The sequence below is a fragment of the Nerophis lumbriciformis genome, linkage group LG20, assembly GCF_033978685.3.
Source record: "Nerophis lumbriciformis linkage group LG20, RoL_Nlum_v2.1, whole genome shotgun sequence".
NCBI lineage: Eukaryota > Metazoa > Chordata > Actinopteri > Syngnathiformes > Syngnathidae > Nerophis > Nerophis lumbriciformis.
In genome coordinates this window covers 15,844,630-15,864,292 of record NC_084567.2, presented here as the reverse complement: position 1 = coordinate 15,864,292, position 19,663 = coordinate 15,844,630, and the positions used below count along the sequence as shown (strand labels likewise).

The 19,663-nt window shown below is 40.6% G+C and overlaps 1 protein-coding gene across 1 annotated transcript in view; it reads left to right on the top strand.

Moving 5' to 3' along the window:
• Window positions 1-19,663, top strand: part of golga1 (golgin A1) — a 91,417-nt gene that overhangs the window by 5,753 nt on the left and 66,001 nt on the right. Inside the window, exons 2-3 of the mRNA XM_061980528.1 lie at window positions 6,366-6,614; window positions 14,983-15,073. Of these exons, the coding sequence (XP_061836512.1) occupies window positions 6,486-6,614; window positions 14,983-15,073 (220 nt within the window). The 5' untranslated portion in view covers window positions 6,366-6,485. The remainder of the gene's footprint in view (window positions 1-6,365; window positions 6,615-14,982; window positions 15,074-19,663) is intronic.

The following is a 19,663-nucleotide window of genomic DNA, read 5'->3' as shown; positions in this document are numbered from 1 at the left end:
GCGCTTTACCTTCTCCCCCTTGGTTCTATTTTTAGGAAGTACAGTATTGCATTTCATTTTTATGCCGATGATTGCCAGATTTATTTTCCCATGGCACAAAATAACACGGTTCAAAGTCTTATTGACTGCCTGCACGACATCAAAGTCTGGCTTTCAGCTAACTTCCTGAGCCTAAATGAAGACAAAACAGAAGTTATGTTGTTCGGTCCAAGTCGCTCTCCCTCCCCCAACGTTGACCTCGGCACTCTGACCCCGTATCTCAGCGACTCTGTCACAAACCTGGGGGTAAAGTTTGACTCAGATTTTAAATTCGAAAAACAAATCAGCAGCGTCGTTCAAAAAAGCTTTTATCAATTACGCCAAATAGCGAAAGTGAAACCGCTTTTATCAAGACATGATCTTGAGAAATTAATCCACGCTTTTATCTCGACTCGTCTTGATTACTGTAATGCCCTGTATGTTGGCATTAGCCAGGCCTCCCTCGCCCGCCTGCAGCTCGTGCAGAACTCTGCTGCTCGTCTGCTAACACAGACCCGCAGACGTGAGCACATCACCCCTATTTTAGCGTCCCTTCACTGGCTCCCTGTGCGTTACCGAATACATTTTAAACTCCTTTTATTTGTTTTTAAATGTCTAAACAACCTCGCGCCAACCTATCTCTCCGACCTCCTTCAGCCTTACTGCCCCACCCGATCCTTAAGATCAGCCGATCAGCTGCTGTTGACGGTCCCTGACACAAGGCTGAAGCTTAGAGGTGACAGAGCTTTCGCCGTTGCTGCTCCCAAGCTCTGGAACGACCTACCCCTGAGTGTTAGACAAGCCTCCTCTCTTCCTGTTTTTAAATCTCTCTTAAAAACATACTTTTATTCCATGGCTTTTAACACTGAGTGATATCCATCCTGCAATGGCGCCCCATAATACACCTGCTGTGATCCTGTTTTTATGTTTTTATGTTTTTTATTAATTCTATTTTAATTATTTATTTTTTATCATGTTCTGTTTGTGTTGTGTTGTGTTTGCTCGGTACTCGTTTTATCTTTTAACCTGCTCATTGTACAGCACTTTGGCTACCCCTGTGGTAAATTTTAAATGTGCTTTATAAATAAAGTTGATTTGATTTGATTTGATTCTGATCATTTGGATGGGTGGCCAAACACTTTTGGCAATTTAGTGTATCAGTCATATGCCGCAGTTTCAGAGAGGAATTACTCAAATGTCAGGGCTTTATTATGTACGGTGGCCGACAGGGTCAAACCCACATCAACGACCAAAATCATCCAAAAGCAGAAACACACCATGAAACACAAACTTTTGGATTGAAAAGTCTGCAGTCTTATCAACATTTTAGGATTAAAAAAAACAAGTGCAAAAGAAAAATGATGCAAAAATAAAAGAACACATAAACAAAACGACATTTTAAAAATGCTGCACAAATGTACATAATTGAATTGAATTATTTATTTCAAACCTGCACAATACAACAACACATTTTATTTTTTTTACATTTTGGCAGAGACATTTATGCAAGGCTTGAAAAGGGGTTGGATGAAGCAAATGCTTATAATATCCCAACCCCTCTCACTCATTCCACTTCACTATGAGACAAGACAAGACGAGACAAAACACACACACACACACACACACACACACACACACACACACACACACACACACACACACACACACACACACACACACACACACACACACACACACACACACACACACACACACACACACAGGCCCAAACACTCTCTGACCATACACCTCTCTCTCATCGCTCTGTGCTGAGGGCATCACTCTCTTTCCTCCTCGTACTTCTTCAGTACTTCTTTTTTAAACAGTCTTTTAAATTGAATCATGTTATAATCAAACAGAAGTTATGAGTATTGTACTTATTACGTAGCAGCTGTTTAATTGTGAAATGAAGTGAATTATATTTATATAGCGCTTTTCTCAAGTGACCCAAAGCGCTTTACATAGTGAAACCCAATATCTAAGTTACATTTAAACCAGTGTGGGTGGCACTGGGAGCAGGTGGGTAAAGGGTCTTGCCCAAGGACACAATGGCAGTGACTAGGATGGCGGAAGCGGGAATCGAACCTGGAACCCTCAAGTTGCTGGCACGGCCACACGACCAACCGAGCTATGAGCGAATTGTAACATGCTTCTTAATTGTAGTTTTCATTAAAACATTTGGAGTTGTTGAAATCGCCATGTAAAATTGCTAATGCTCATCGGCATGTCAATAGCAGAGGCAATATATTAGCGTCAATCTCGCACATTTTTTGGAAAATTGGAGCCCTTATTTAACTCACGCCGAAGCGTTTTTTTGAGTCAATTTCTGTGTCGGCAATCGAAATTGCAACATTACGTAGACGTAGTTTGGCTTATTCCGCTCTCAGTGCTGCTGGAGTGATCGGCCAGGTACCGCACCCTGACACCGTTGGATTTTTACGTGAGATGGTGCTTGGTAGAACACCGGCGGGATTCGGTCGGTGCCAAAAAAACCCGCCGGATTCGCAACCCATCCCTAGCGGCTCTGGCTGCTAGCTAAAGATTAGCGACGGCAGTTGCTAACTAGTGATCGCGTTATTCTCTAGGAAATAAACTGTATCTCCATTCTGTGAGTATCAAATTGTTATCAGTTTTTTGATCATTTGAAAGGATACTGTTGGCGTTAACGCACTTTTTGTGTCTTTTTTAAGCATTGAAATCAGAAAGGACGCGCATTACCGACCCTGCCTTCTCTGCGTTTTTATTGGTCATCTTCAAAGTAATGAACTTTCCGGTACAATTTCTTAAATTTTGATTCGCCTGAAGTTTTATCAATGACAAATACTGCCTCAGTTTGCACTCAGACAACTTTACCATGAGGGGGCTGTCAAAAGAAAGACTTCATGGTAATCACTAAGGTCAGTGTTTTTAACTTCATCCTGTGCCATGTCTCTAGTAAATGACTTGTTTTAGTCTTTGTGAGTCCATGGAAACTTCACTTTTATCTCCCGCTGAAGAGACATCGTTCGAGGATTGAGACAGGCTAGCTTTTAGCTTCAAGCTAACCAGCACCTGGCCAGACTCCTCCACCCCAAAAACATACTTTGTAGGTCAACAAATGGGGCAAATATGTGCCTTTTGAAGTGTTAATGTGCGAGGAGTGTTCAAAAGGAGTCTCTTGGAGAAGTGGCTGACAAGTTAGCAAGTGTCGCTCGCATTGCTGACGTCATCACCGTCATTGTTTACTGAAGCAGAGGTGCTGACTGTGCGTTATGATAAACGCACATGCGTCGCCAGGCTCTGCTTCTTATCGTTAGACTTATCAGATTACATTTTTTATTATCTATAGCAGGGGTGTCAAAAGTGTGTTCCGTAGCTAATGTTTTAAAGGCCCACGGCACATTCTAAAAATACTATTAAAATAAACAGTGGAATAAAAAAAGTTTACAGGTGAAATGTAATTTAGAAAATGTTGCAATGTTGACTGATAAAACCCAGCTGTTTTTTTTCTTTAAAACTGTCATTGCTCAAAACATAATATTGAATCAAAATCAATGTTTTTATGAATTATTGACCTATCCAAGGTTCCGATTACCCATCCATCCATCCATCCATCTTCTTCCGCTTATCCGAGGTCGGGTTGCAGGGCAGCAGCCTAAGCAGGGAAGCCCAGACTTCCCTCTCCCCAGCCACTTCGTCCAGCTCCTCCCGGGGGATCCCGAGGCGTTCCCAGGCCAGCCGGGAGACATAGTCTTCTCAACGTGTCCTGGGTCTTCCCCGCGGCCTCCTACCGGTCGGACATGCCCTAAACACTTCCCTAGGGAGGCGTTCGGGTGGCATCCTGTCCAGATGCCCGAACCACCTCATCTGGCTCCTCTCGATGTGGAGGAGCAGCGGCTTTACTTTGAGCTCCCCCCGGATGGCAGAGCTTCTCACCCTATCTCTAAGGGAGAGCCCCGCCACCCGGTGGAGGAAACTCATTTCGGCTGCTTGTACCCGTGATCTTGTCCTTTCGGTCATGACCCAAAGCTCATGACCATAGGTGAGGATGGGAATGTAGATCGACCGGTAAATCGAGAGCTTTGCCTTCCGGCTCAGCTCCTTCTTCACCACAACGGATCGATACAGCGTCCGCATTACTGAAGACGCCGCACCGATCCGCCTGTTGATCTCACGATCCACTCTTCCCTCACTCGTGAACAAGACTCCTAGGTACTTGAACTCCTCCACTTGGGGCAAGATCTCCTCCCCAAGTTGGCGGAACCCTGCCCAGGTTCCGATTACTTCACATCAAATATTCCACTTAGAAAAATATATTTTTTGTGGAAGATTTTGCATATTTTGTGTGTTTGCCATAAAAAACCCCATCGTTTTCTTTGATAAAAAGGGCACAAAACAAACAAAAAAACAACATTAAAAAAAAATCTGAAGTTGATCTAGACTCTAGAGATTTAAGCGTTAAATAAACAATGCATGCATGTATGCCCTGGCCAATGTTCCCTCTAATTGTTCATGTGTCTGAGCAAACACAAAAACTCCCTGGAGCACACGTGAGCAACATCACACGTGGCAATACCAGCAGCACACCTGTCTCAAACCAATCTTTTATTATAACACTCAAATGAGAGGAGTCATTTTCATGAGATTATTTTGTAATATTAGTGATTTGGCCCACTTGTAATGAAAATAAAATAAATCTTGTTTTTCATAAACTATGGATTAGTATTGTACAATATGTCTGGGTGGGAGTCCTGCTTTGGAAATCATTTGTACCCCTTTCAGAGATCACATTTAGTTGCCCTTAAACATCCTCATGTTGCACAATGTGCATGCATAGTGTGCATTCCTGTAACTTTCTCTAGTAATAGCAATCCACGATTAATATAAGTAAATTAACATTAATAATAAATGACAGTAGAATAAGCACATGTATGACTGAGGAGTCATAGTGTAACCTTGTGTGGTGTTTGAGTTGTCCGACTTTTTGTGTGGCCATAAACGCACCAGTGGCTTAGTGCTATGCGTGTTGGTGACAGATGACAAGTTGGTTTTGGCCTGGTTTGTATGGCAGAAAATGACTAGTTTTTGGAGATAGAAGTTTTTTACTCATGTTTTTGGTGTGGTTATGGCCGAATATAAACAGTTTTGCTCAATAAAGTGATCGATATAATTCCTGTCCTCGAAGCATCTTGATAGACGTTACAACAATTGAACGGTGTTGACGAACACCGTTAGGGCCGCTTGTTGTCACTGTCACTCAGAGTTGCATTGCAAAATTACACAGAATAAATGTGTTTGTTTTGTTTAGAATTCAGATGGGTTTGATTTGGTGCGCGGCATATATTTGCTGTGCGCAGAGGACACTTGAGCAGTGCGCAATTGCGCAGGCGCGCACTTTAGAGAGAACGCTGGCCCTGGCACACCATTATCATAATTTCATGACCGAAGCAAAACACTTTTTACACTTTTATACTGAAATAAATACACATACAACTTATTAAATAAAAATATAGAAAAAAATACCGACCGCGGTAAAGTTTAGATCCATGAAGGAAAGAAGAAAGTGAATGAATGTTTATAACTGAATGAATTAGGGCTGCAACTAACGATTAATTTGATAATCGATTAATCTGTCGATTATTACTTTGATTAATAATCGGATACAAGAGACAAAATACATTTAAATCCTTTCCAGTATTTTATTGGGGGAAAAAACAGCATACTGGCACCATACTTATTTTGATTATTGTTTCTCAGCTGTTTGTGAATGTTGCAGTTTATAAATAAAGGTTTATAAATTAAAAAAAAAAAAAATTAGATATAAAAAAAAAAAAGCCTCTGCGCATGCGCATACCATAGATCCAACGAATCGATGACTAAATTAATCGGCAACTATTTTTATAACCGATTTTAACCGATTAAATCGATTAGTTGCTGCAGCCCTGGAATGAATTTACATATGCATAAAAATGTGTTTTCTTTTGTTATCTTTTTAATGAATTAGGTAACGTTTATGACAACCTTTTTCCAAAACACAATATAAAATGTGAGATATATCAGTATAATGCATATATTTATCATTTGTTTTCTAAACGCTTTAAAAAAAGTGGGACCTCAGAAATTTACTGTGGGACCCCATTTTTATGACCTGATGGGGCCCCTGGGACCCCGTTTTGAAAATTCCTAGCGCCAACACTGGGATAATACTGTCAGGAGTTTTACCGCGGTTTATCTTTTATTAACGTTTATTGTTTAATCCTTGGCCTGTTTGTTAGTAGTGGATGTAGTTGATCCTGCACGTACATACACACGTTTCAGAGAAAAGAGTGGATTTAAAAGACATTTCTGTCTTTTTTTATTTCTCCTAGATTTTGCACAATGGCAATATCCATCTGTTCTCCGTTTGAGGGCTGCGCAAGACCATTTTTTTGTCGGACCTAAGAGCGACGAATTCCACTTCCTGTCTGGAAGGCCGTGTGACGAGCAAAATGTTTGCCAAGCTGAAGAAGAAGATCGCTGAAGAAGCAGCCACAGTACCGCGGACGGGCGTTCGAATCCCTCGCACCTTCAGCAAGGAATCCATAGCCTCCGTGGAGGCCGACTCGGGGGATGACTTTGTAAGTTCCTTCACTTGCTTTTTGCTTTCAAACTGTCTATTTTTTTATGCTTTGAAACGGAATGTGAAAATGTTCATTAGAATGACATGACATCAAAATCAAACGCCCGGAAACAAGTTCAAATGTAACGATATGAACATTTCATATGACCGTTATCATTATTATTATTGTTGAATGTGCTCAAAAAGTAGCTAAAGACACACTGAAATCTTTTGACCAGCTTTTTTTTAAATAACTAAAATAAACACACACTGTTAAAAAAGCAACTACCGTACGGTAGTTAGCCGCACCACATACACTATATTGCCAAAAGTATTTGGCCACCTGCCTTGACTCACATATGAACTTGAAGTGTCATCCCATTCCTAACCCATTGGGTTCAATATGATGCAGGTCCACCTTTTGCAGCGATTACAGCTTCAACTCTTCTGGGAAGGCTGTCCACAAGGTTGCGGAGTGTGTTTATAGGAATTTTCCACCATTCTTCCAAAAGCGCATTGGTGAGGTCACACACTGATGTTGGTCGAGAAGGCCTGGCTCTCAGTCTTCGTTCTAATTCATCCCAAAAGTGTTGTATCGGGTTAAGGTCAGGACTTTGTGCAGGCCAGTCAAGTTCATCCACACCTGATTCTGTCATCCATGTCTTTATGGACCTTGCTTTGTGCACTGGTGCACAGCATACTTGCCAACCCTCCCGATTTTCCCGGGAGACTCCCGAATTTCAGTGCCCCTACCGAAAATCTCCCGGGGCAACTATTCTCCAGAATTTCTCCCGTTTTCCACCCGGACAACAATATCGGGGGCGTTCCTCAAAGGGACTGCCTTTGGCGTCCGCTTTTCCTCCATACAAACAGCGTGCCGGCCCAGTCACATGATATATGCGGCTTACACACATACACGTGAATGCAAAGCCTACTTGATCAACAGTCATACAGGTCACACTGAGGGTGACCGTATAAACAACTTTAACACTGTTACAAATATGCGCCACACTGTGAACCCACACCAAACAAGAATGACAAACACATTTCGGGAGAACATCCGCACCATAACACAACATAAACACAACACAACAAATACCCAGAATCCCTTGCAGCACTAACTCTTCCGGGACGCTACAATATACACCCCCCGCTACCACCCTGCCCCCCACCTCAACAGCCCCCCAATCTCCCGAATTCGGAGGTCTCTAGGTTGGCAATAATGGTGCACAGTCATTTTGGAAGAGGAAGGGGCCCGCTCCAAACTGTTCCCACAAGGTTGGGAGTAGGGCTGGGCGATATATTGATACACGCGATATATCGCGGGTTTGTCTCTGTGCGATATAGAAAATGACTGTATCGTGATATCGAGTATACGTTCTCACGCAGTTGCTTTTAGCTGCGGGCATTACACTGCAGGCTCTCCTCCTCTTTCCAGTCTCTCCTTCTCACAGACAGCAAGTGCACCTTTTTACATACGTCACATACTGTCACGACATACGTCACATACGTATACGCCATCCCCGAGCAGAGAGGTAGAGACATGGTAACGTTAGCTGTGATGCTAGCGGAGTGGTGCGAGCGCTAATATAAGAGAAAGAAGGTGCGAATCTGGTAACAAATGGAGGAATAATTAATTCCCAAGAAAAACAGCAGGGGGTCCATCGTCTGGCGGTGGTTTGGCTTCAAGTGGGAATATGTCGAACAGACAACCGTAATTTGTCAAGTGTGGGGCGAAAGCGTTGCTATAAAAAGTAGCATTACTGCTGCTACTCAGTGGCCTAGTACCTACTCAGTGGCCTAGTGGTTAGAGTGTCCTCCCTGAGATCGGTAGGTTGTGAGTTCAAATCCCGGCCGAGTCATACCAAAGACTATAAAAATGGGACCCATTACCTCCCTGCTTGGCACTCAGCATCAAGGGTTGGAATTGGGGGTTAAATCACCAAAAATGATTCCCGGGCGCGGCCACCGCTGCTGCCCACTGCTCCCCTCACCTCCCAGGGGGTGATCAAGGGTGATGGGTCAAATGCAGAGAATAATCTCGCCACACCTAGTGTGTGTGTGTGACAATCATTGGTACTTTAACTTTAACTTTAACTTTAACAAACAGTTCAGGGTGTCCCAAGTTACCGGAGTGTGTTAGGTAAGGAGGAGGAGTGTTGTCCCTCCAGAGTTGTTGCCGTAGGGCTGTAACGTAGGGTGTGTGTGGTTGTGGAAGGAGGTGTGTGATGTTGACATTAAAGAAGCGGTGGCTACCAAACCTGCTCTAATGTCTCCCGTTTATTATTTTATTAGATAAGTACACTGTATAGGCGAACCCAGGACACTCGGCTACACTGCTAATATGTAGCATCATTTGAAAAGTCACCCGCTAGACAATGAAGAGGGCTTACTCCGCACGTCAATATCTCCGTTTGGTGCCACAGGTCCACACCATCAAAATGCCGAGGCAAACATTTCCAGATCAACACCGTATGGAAAAAATAGTGATTCTTTTAGTTGTGATTTCCTTCTCTGCATGAAAGTTTAAAAGTAGCATATATTGATGCAGTATGAAGAAGAATGTTTTAATGTAGACACATAGAATCATCATACTGCTGTGATTATATGCATCAAGTGTTCATTCAAGGCTAAGGCAAAATATCGAGTTTCTATTTGTTGTTTCTATTTTTTTTTAAATATATTTTTTAATATATGTTTTATTTGTTTTAATTCATGAATTTATTTTAATAGTAATTTATTACATTTTTAAAATATTTTTTATTGTATTTATTTATTTTTCTTATTTTTTTTGTAGAACTAAATCAGAAGTAATTCAAGGATACCTTTCATATAGACCATTGCATTCATAATCATTTATAATATAGTGGAGTGATCGCAATGCACTTGGCTACGCTGAAGGTAACAAGGATATAATTTCCTGCGGTGGCAGACAGATTCCTGAGGCTGTGGTACAGGTTTAGTTTCACTTCCTGCCTCAATTATTTAGGGTTGCCCAAGTTTTGTAGAAGCAGTCAAGCCAGCTGAAACATGACACTTTGTGTTGGGGAAACACTACCAACAATTTTATACCATTTTTATATTGACACTTTTTTGTTTAGGGATGGTAAACAAAATGATCAGGATTTTGTGGCTCTTATTTAGTCATCGGCTTTCAATTTCAGCTTGAGATTTTTTTTAGGCAGGTGTTAATTAACAACAAAGACAACACATTCTGATGACTATTCAGAAATATTTAGTTATAAACTGTGCTGTTCAGGTTGTGCCAAGAAGTAAAAAAAAATGTATAATGATAAACGGTATAACGATAAACCGCGGTTCAACTCTCGATGGTTAGTAATACTGTTTTAAATAAAAAATAATCGTGATTGATAACCTCACTTTGATAAACTCGCGGACTGGTGATACTGCTCATTTACTAGAGAAGTATGCTAGTAGCTTAAATGCTGTCACTGCATGTATATGTATGTATGTGTGTGTGTGTGTGTGTGTGTGTGTGTGTGTATATATATATATATATATATATATATATATATATATACAGTGGGGCAAAAAAGTATTTAGTCAGCCACCGATTGTGCAAGTTCTCCCACTTAAAATGATGACAGAGGTCTGTAATTTTCATCATAGGTACACTTCAACTGTGAGAGACAGAATGTGAAAAAAAATCCAGGAATTCACATTGTAGGAATTTTAAAGAATTTATTTGTAAATCATGGTGGAAAATACGTATTTGGTCACTTCAAACAAGGAAGATCTCTGGCTCTCACAGACCTGTAACTTCTTCTTTAAGAAGCTCTTCTGTCCTCCACTTGTTACCTGTATTAATGGCACCTGTTTGAACTCGTTATCTGTATAAAAGACACCTGTCCACAGCCTCAAACAGTCAGACTCCAAACTCCACTATGGCCAAGACCAAAGAGCTGTCGAAGGACACCAGGAAAAGAATTGTAGACCTGCACCAGACTGTGAAGAGTGAATCTACAATAGGCAAGCAGCTTGGTGTGAAAAAATCAACTGTGGAAGCAATTATCAGAAAATGGAAGACATACAAAACCACTGATAATCTCCCTTGATCTGGGGCTCCACGCAAGATCTCATCCCGTGGGTTCAAAATGATCATGAGAACGGTGAGCAAAAATCCCAGAACCACACGGGGGGACCTGGTGAATGACCTGCAGAGAGCTGGGACCAAAGTAACAAAGGTTACCATCAGTAACACACTACGCCGACAGGGAATCAAATCCTGCAGTGCCAGACGTGTCCCCCTGCTTAAGCCAGTGCATGTCCAGACCCGTCTGAAGTTTGCCAGAGAGCACATGGATGATACAGCAGAGGATTGGGAGAATGTCATGTGGTCAGATGAAACCAAAATAGAACTTTTTGGTATAAACTCAACTCGTCGTGTTTGGAGGAAGAAGAATACTGAGTTGTATCCCAAGAACACCATACCTACTGTGAAGCATGGGGGTGGAAACATCATGCTTTGGGGCTTTTTTTCTGCTAAGGGGACAGGCCGACTGATCCGTGTTAAGGAAAGAATGAATGGGGCCATGTATCGTGAGATTTTGAGCCAAAACCTCCTTCCATCAGTGAGAGCTTTGAAGATGAAACGTGGCTGGGTCTTCCAGCATGACAATGATCCCAAACACACCGCCCGGGCAACGAAGGAGTGGCTCCGTTAGAAGCATTTGAAAGTCCTGGAGTGGCCTAGCCAGTCTCCAGACCTCAACCCCATAGAAAATCTGTGGAGGGAGTTGAAAGTCCGTGTTGCTCGGCGACAGCCCCAAAACATCACTGCTCTCGAGAAGATCTGCATGGAGGAATGGGCCAAAATACCAGCTACTGTGTGTGCAAACCTGGTAAAGACCTATAGTAATCGTTTGACCTCTGTATTATAACCTTTGTTGGCAATAACAAAGTATTGAGTTGAATTTTTGTTATTGACCAAATACTTATTTTCCACCATAATTTACAAATAAATTCTTTAAAAATCCTACAATGTGAATTCCTGGATTTTTTTTTCACATTCTGTCTCTCACAGTTGAAGTGTACCTATGATGAACAGACCTCTGTCATCATTTTAAGTGGGAGAACTTGCACAATTGGTGGCTGACTAAATACTTTTTTGCCCCACTGTATATATATATATATATATATATATATATATATATATATACAAAAAGTTGGCACATGAGCATTTTTACGTTTTCAATGGAATACAGGTCTGGACTACAGGCAGCCCAGTCTAGTACCCGCACTCTTTTACTATGAAGCCACGCTGTTGTAACGCGTGGCTTGGCATTGTCTTGCTGAAATAAGCAGGGGCGTCCATGATAACGTTGCTTGGATGGCAACATATGTTGCTCCAAAACCTGTGTACCTTTCAGCATTAATGGTGCCTTCACAGATGTGTAAGTTACCCATGCCTTGGGCACTAATACACCCCCATACCATCACAGATGCTGGCTTTTGAACTTTGCGCTGAGAACAATCCGGATGGTTCTTTTCTTCTTTTGTCCGGAGGACACGACGTCCACAGTTTCCAAAAACAATTTGAAATGTGGACTCGTCAGACCACAGAACATTTTTACACTTTGTATCAGTCCATCTTAGATGAGCTCGGGCCCAGCGAAGCCGGCGACGTTACTGGGTGTTGTTGATAAATGGCTTTTGCTTTGCATAGTAGTTTTAACTTGCACTTACAGATGTAGCGACCAACTGTAGTTACTGAGAGTGGTTTTCTGAAGTGTCCCTGAGCCCATGTGGTGATATCCTTTACACACTGATGTCGGTTTTTGATGCAGTACCGCCTGAGGGATCCAAGGTCACGAGCCTTCAATGTTATGTGCAGTGATTTCTACAGATTCTCTGAACCTTTTGATGATATTACGAACCGTAGTTGGTAGGAGTGTAACAGTACGTGTATTTGTATCGAACCGTTTCGGTACGGGGGCTTCGCTTCGGTCCGGAGGTGTACCGAACGAGTTTCCACACGGACATATTAAGTAGCGTAGCACACGTTGTGTAAGCAATGCACACCGAGGCACAACACACGGCATGCCAGCAATGAACGGGCTAGGACAACATATAAAAGCCAGAGCTGGAAGACACTCCTGCCTCGTTAAGATCTCCCGTTTGGGAACACTTCGGCTGCGCGGTGCGGAGGACGGAGGTTTGCCGACATTGTTCAGCAGCGGTAAGGCATGCTTCTGCCAACACGTAAAACATGCTAACCCATTTGAAGCGGCACCACCCCCAAGTGAACATCGCTTCAACAAAGATAAAGACGAGCAAACAGCTCCCACCTCTTACTGCCAAGTTAGCCAGGCCGGGGGGGGGGGAATAAAAGTTAATCTGAGGCTGAGTTGACTTGAAACTGTTTAATGTTGCACTTTTTATATGTAGAAGAAAAGTTTTGTCATTTTATTTAATCTGAGCAACAACTTGAGGCAGTTTAATGTTGATTAACGTGGACCCCGACTTAAACAAGTTGAAAAACTTATTCGGGTGTTACCATTTAGTGGTCAATTGTGCGGAATATGTACTGTACTGTGCAATCTACTAATAAAAGTCTCAATCAATCAATCAAAAAAAGCACTTTATATGTAGAAAAGTTTTGTTAAGAAATAGAGGTGTCCGATAATATCGGCCTGCCGATATTATCGTCCGATAAATGCGTTAAAATGTAATATCGGAAATTATCCGTAGCGTTTTTTTTATTATCGGTATTGTTTTTTTTTTTTTTTTTTAATTAAACCAACATAAAAAACACAAGATACACTTACAATTAGTGCACCAACCCAAAAAACCTCCCTCACACTCATTCACACAAAAGGTTTGTTTCTTTCTGTTATTAATATTCTGGTTCCTACATTATATATCAATATATATCAATACAGTCTGCAAGGGATACAGTCCGTAAGCACACATGATTGTGCGTGCTGCTGGTCCACTAATAGTACTAACCTTTAACAGTTAATTTTACAAATTTTCATTAATTACCGGTACTAGTTTCTATGTCACTGTTTTTATATTGTTTTACTTTCTTTTTTATTCAAGAAAATGTTTTTAATTTATTTATCTTATTTTAATGAATCTTTAAAAAAAGGACCTTATCTTCACCATACCTGGTTGTCCAAATTAGGCAAAATAATGTGTTAATTCCACGACTGCATATATCGGTTGATATCGGTATCGGTAATTAAAGAGTTGGACAATATCGGGATATCGGATATCGGCAAAAAGCCATTATCGGACATCCCTATTAAGAAACCATTCTGAGCCTTATCTTATTTAGTTTTTATTTGATATATGTTGACCACATGAACCCTGGCAATGGACCCTTTGTGTATATGTATGTTATGCCATTGTTTACAAATTTGGTAAATAAATAACCAAAAAATTTATATTTTGTTGTTTTCTTATTGTACCGAAATTGAACCGAACTATGACCTCTAAACCGAGGTACGTACCGAACCAACATTTTTGTGTACTGTTACACCCCTAGTAGTTGGTGTAATCCTTAAATTCCTTGCAGTAGCTCGTTGAGAAATGTTATTAAACTGTTGGACAATTTGCTCACGCATTTGTTTACAAAGTGGTGACCCTCGCCCCATCCTTGTTTGTGAATGACTGAGCATTTCATGGAAGCTGCTTTTATACCCAATCATGGCACCCACCTGTTCCCAATTAGCCTGTTCACCTGTGGGATGTTCCAAATAAGTGTTTGATGAGCATTCCTCAACGTTCTCAGTCTTTTTTGCCACTTGTGCCAGCTTTTTTGAAACATGTTGCAGGCATTGAATTCCAAATGAGCTAATATTTGCAAAAAATAACAAAGTTTTCCAGTTCGAATGTTAACTGTCTTGTCTTTGCAGTCTATTCAATTGAATATAAGTTGAAAAGGATTTGCAAATCATTGTATTCTGTTTTTTATTTATGATTTACACAACGTGCCAACTTCGCTGGTTTTGGGGTTTGTATATAGCACATTTAAAAAATACCCCAGTTGATCAAAGTGATGTACAGACAAAAGAAACAATTTGCGTAAAAAAAAAAAGGGGGGCTCATAGTGTGACATTTACATGGTGACACAGAAGGATGAATAAAATACACCTTAAAACAAGTGCAGAATATATAACCTAAAATACTAAAATGTAATAAATAAATAAATGAGGATAAAACAAGAAATAAAAACAACCAAGATAACCTGCTTAGCTGGATTTGAACAACGGGGAGTAAAAATATGTTTTTTTGATTGATCGATGCATTCCTGTTTTTGTTGTTTGTATGGTTTCAGAACCTGCCAAAACGTCAGCGTGGACATATGTGTGGAAAAATTGCTCATTTTGTCCCCAAATGTAATCCTGTCTGTGTGTCCTTAGGCATCGGATGGGAGTAGTTCCAGGGATGACCTGCCAGCCCAGCTGTTAAGGAGGAACACTCAGATTCGTAAGCTGGAGGCCAAACTATCAGGTGTGACATATTTACTCTTGACAGGCGCTTACGTAACTTCAAATCAATCGGCCTTGCCTTTCATTTTTACAAACGCAATATTAAATGCCCAATAAGTTTTAATACATTGTTTACTCGTATTTGAGTGTACACATAAAAAATGACGGTTTAAGATGCAGGTTGCAGTCATTGCAGACCAGGGCTGGGTGATATGACTGAAAACTGTATCCTCGGTTGATATTGATATTTTTTATGACCTATCAAAAATAAGGAACAGGAGAAAGATATACTAAATATAAACATTTTTATTTCAAATGTAACTTTCCTCTGATTATAATCCCCTCAGCTATCAAGGCAGAAAGGAAAGGAAACGTCAACACAAGCTTTGAAAACACTCAAACAATGTAAACAAAATATTAAAACCACATCGAACACTTAACGATAAGCTCTTAAAATGAAGGTGCAAAAATAAGGAAAATGCTTAATAATGTTTAAGGAAATAGTGCAAAGTGTGAAAATGTGAACAGAGAGAAAACTGAGAAGAACTATTTTCTGCAGGTTTAATGCCAGGAAGTTACAGCTTTGTCTTAAAGGGTGAGCGCGGCATGTCAGTCAACTCACATCAGAATGAAATTGGGATAAAATATGGTACTTATTTACCGTGTTTTTCGGACTATAATGTGCAATTAAAACCCTTTCATTTTCTCAAAACTCGACAGTGCGCCTTATAACCCGGTGTGCGTAATGTACGGAATAACTTTTGCTTGTGCTTACCGACCTCAAAGCTATTTTAAGCGTGACCAGTAGATGGCAGTCTCACATAAGAGATACGTGTAGACTGCAATATGATGGCAGTCACACATAAGAGATACGTGTAGACTGCAATATGACTCAAGTAAACAACACCAAAATGTTTTATGTTACATTGAAAATATAGAACATTACACACGGCGCTCAAAAATCCATCAAAATGTTCTAGTACGACTTTGGTAAGCTATGAAGCCGCATCGCTTGATGTGCTTTAACATAAGAGTATTATCATGGTGTGTGTATAAGGTCAGACATATTATCTGCCGTTTTGTTTCGCAATATTATGCAAAAGCAACTTTTCTTACCTTCTGGTACCTGCTGATCTGTATTTAGGATCTGCATGAGTCCTGAAAATTTGCCCTCGTCCGCCTTTGTAGTCCGTGCCGACTCCGAAGTCCAATAAGCTTCTTCTTTTTGTCTATCTTCTTGTTATGTGACATTCATCCTTCACTGTTGCCATTTCTAATATAAAGTAGTGTAAAGTTCTTACTTATATCTGTCAGTAAACTGACTATGGAAGGGCTAATACATACCGGTATAGTGAGTTTACGTTATTCACCCAAGGAACTTTAGTTATTAGAGAGTTCCGGTCGGACGGTTTTTCACGGGACACATTTCTGGAGTTGTTATTGCACTAGTGAGCCACGGATGAGAAGATGCTGCTCCGTTATTGAACACTTCCTTGTGGTCTACATAACATGTGATGGTGGTTCTTTGGTCAAAATGCTGCATAGATGATGTTTTACAGATCATCTTCAAGTCGCTTTCTGACAGTCGCTTCAGGATGCGCCGTTTTGTGGGCGGTCTTATTTACGTGACTCACCTTCCGCAGCGTCTTCTCCCCGCCATCTTTGTTGTAGCGGTGTAGCGTGCAAAGACGGGAGTGGAAGAAGTGTCAAAAGATGGAGCTAACTGTTTTAATGACATTCAGACTTTACTTAAATCAACAATGAGCAGCATCTTCTCATCCGTAGCTCACTAGTGCAACAACAACGCGGGAAATGTGTCCCGTGAAAAACCGTCCGACCGGAACTCTCTAATTAACTAAAGTTCCATGGGTGAATTTTATAAACCCACTACACTGGTAGTTTTTAGCACTTCAATAGCAAGATATAAGTTAGAACTTTACGCTACTTTGTATTAGAAATGGCAACAGCGGAGGATGAATGCCCCATAACAAGAAGGTAGAGAAAAAGAAGAAGCTTATCGACTACGGTATCGGCACGGACTACAGTGGCGGACCTGCGCACATTTTCAGGACTTATGCAGATCTCCAATACACATCAGCAGGTTCCAGAAAGTACAAACCCCGTTTCCATATGAGTTGTGAAATTGTGTTAGATGTAAATATAAACGGAATACAATGATTTACAAATCATTTTCAACCCATATTCAGTTGAATATGCTACAAAGACAAGATATTTGATGTTCAAACTGATAAACATTTTTTTTTTTTGCAAATAATCATTAACTTTAAAATTTGATGCCAGCAACACGTGACAAAGAAGTTGGGAAAGGTGGCAATAAATACTGATAAATTTGAGGAATGCTCATCAAACACTTATTTGGAACATCCCACAGGTGTGCAGGCTAATTGGGAACAGGTGGGTGCCATGATTGGGTATAAAAGTAGATTCCATAAAATGCTCAGTCATTCACAAACAAGGATGTGGCGAGGGTCACCACTTTGTCAACAAATGTGTGAGCAAATTGTTGAACAGTTTAAGAAAAACCTTTCTCAACCAGCTATTGCAAGGAATTTAGGGATTTCATCATCTACGGTCCGTAATATCATCAAAGGGTTCAGAGAATCTGGAGAAATCACTGCACGTAAGCAGCTTAGCCCGTGACCTTCGATCCCTCAGGCTGTACTGCATCAACAAGCGACATCAGTGTGTAAAGGATATCACCACATGGGCTCAGGAACACTTCAGAAACCCACTGTCAGTAACTACAGTTGGTCGCTAAATCTTTAAGTGCAAGTTAAAACTCTCCTATGCAAGGCGGAAACCGTTTATCAACAACACCCAGAAACGCCGTCGGCTTCGCTGGGCCTGAGCTCATCTAAGATGGACTGATGCAAAGTGGAAAAGTGTTCTGTGGTCTGACGAGTCCACATTTCAAAAAATTTTTGGAAACTGTGGACGTTGTATCTTCCGGACCAAAGTGGAAGAGAACCATCCGGATTGTTATAGGCGCAAAGTTGAAAAGCCAGCATCTGTGATGGTATGGGGGTGTATTAGTGCCCAAGACATGGGTAACTTACACATCTGTGAAGGCGCCATTAATGCTGAAAGGTACATACAGGTTTTGGAGCAACATATGTTGCCATCCAAGCAACGTTACCATGGACGCCCCTGCTTATTTCAGCAAGACAATGCCAAGCCACGTGTTACATCAACGTGGCTTCATAGTAAAAGAGTGCGGGTACTAGACTGGCCTGCCTGTAGTCTAGACCTGTCTCCCATTGAAAATGTGTGGCGCATTATGAAGCCTAAAATACCACAACGGAGACCCCCGGACTGTTGAACAACTTAAGCTGTACATCAAGCAAGAATGGGAAAGAATCCCACCTGAGAAGCTTAAAAAATGTGTCTCCTCAGTTCCCAAACGTTTACTGAGTGTTGTTAAAAGGAAAGGCCATGTAACACAGTGGTGAACATGCCCTTTCCCAACTACTTTGGCACGTGTTGCAGCCATGAAATTCTAAGTTAATTATTATTTGCAAAAAAAAAAAAAAAGTTTATGAGTTTGAACATCAAATATCTTGTCTTTGTAGTGCATTCAATTGAATATGGGTTGAAAAGGATTTGCAAATCATTGTATTCCGTTTATATTTACATCCAATACAATTTCCCAACTCATTTGGAAACGGGGTTTGTAAGAAAAGTTGGTTTTGTATAATATTGTGAATCAAAACGCCAGATAGTGTTTGCTAATGGGTGCGATTTTGCGGTCCTTATACACACACCGTAGTAATACTTGTATCTCTGACTACGGTAGCCATAATGGGCCGACAATCCATCAAGGTGCGGCTTCAAAGTCATACTAAAACAGTTTGACCGTGTTTAATGTTCTTTATTTTCAATGCAACGTTTAAAGTTTTGGTATTGTTTACTGGTGTTATATTGCAGTCCACACATATCTCTTATGTGTGACTACCATCTACTGGTCACACTTATCATGACACCATGTACCAAATAAAATTGCTTCGAGGTCAGTAAGCACAACTAGAATTTTTCCGTACCTTAGGCACACCGTGTTATAAGGTGCACTGGGGATTTTTGAGGAAATGAAAGGATTTTAAGTGCGCCTTATAGTCCGAAAAATGCGGTAACTCTCCAGTGCAGCAACTATCACATTCCTCCTTATGCACTAATAACAATTCTAAGCATCAACCTGTACAACATAACCATTACACTATCCTTATAGTCTCTCCTTATCTTATAGTGTATGTACTTCTTGGTCATTGTGAAGTTTATCATTTTACACTGAATTGTAATGATTGTTTTTTATTTAATTTTGTCATTTTTATAAAAATGTGTTTCTATTTTTTTTTTTAAATTATTTTTCAATGTTTTTTTTAAGACTTAGATTCAAAACCTCTGTACAAATAAGGTAAAGTTTCACTTGATTAAATTAAAAACGTGCTGCCGGGCCTAGTGAGCAATCAAAACTGTGATTTAAAACTACATGCCTTTGAAGTTCAAACCTTTTTGTTTGTCTGTAGCTTTAATTTTAAAGAATTATGTTTCTGTGCGAAAACTATGTCCACGTATTTAAAGTTCTGGATTTTTTATT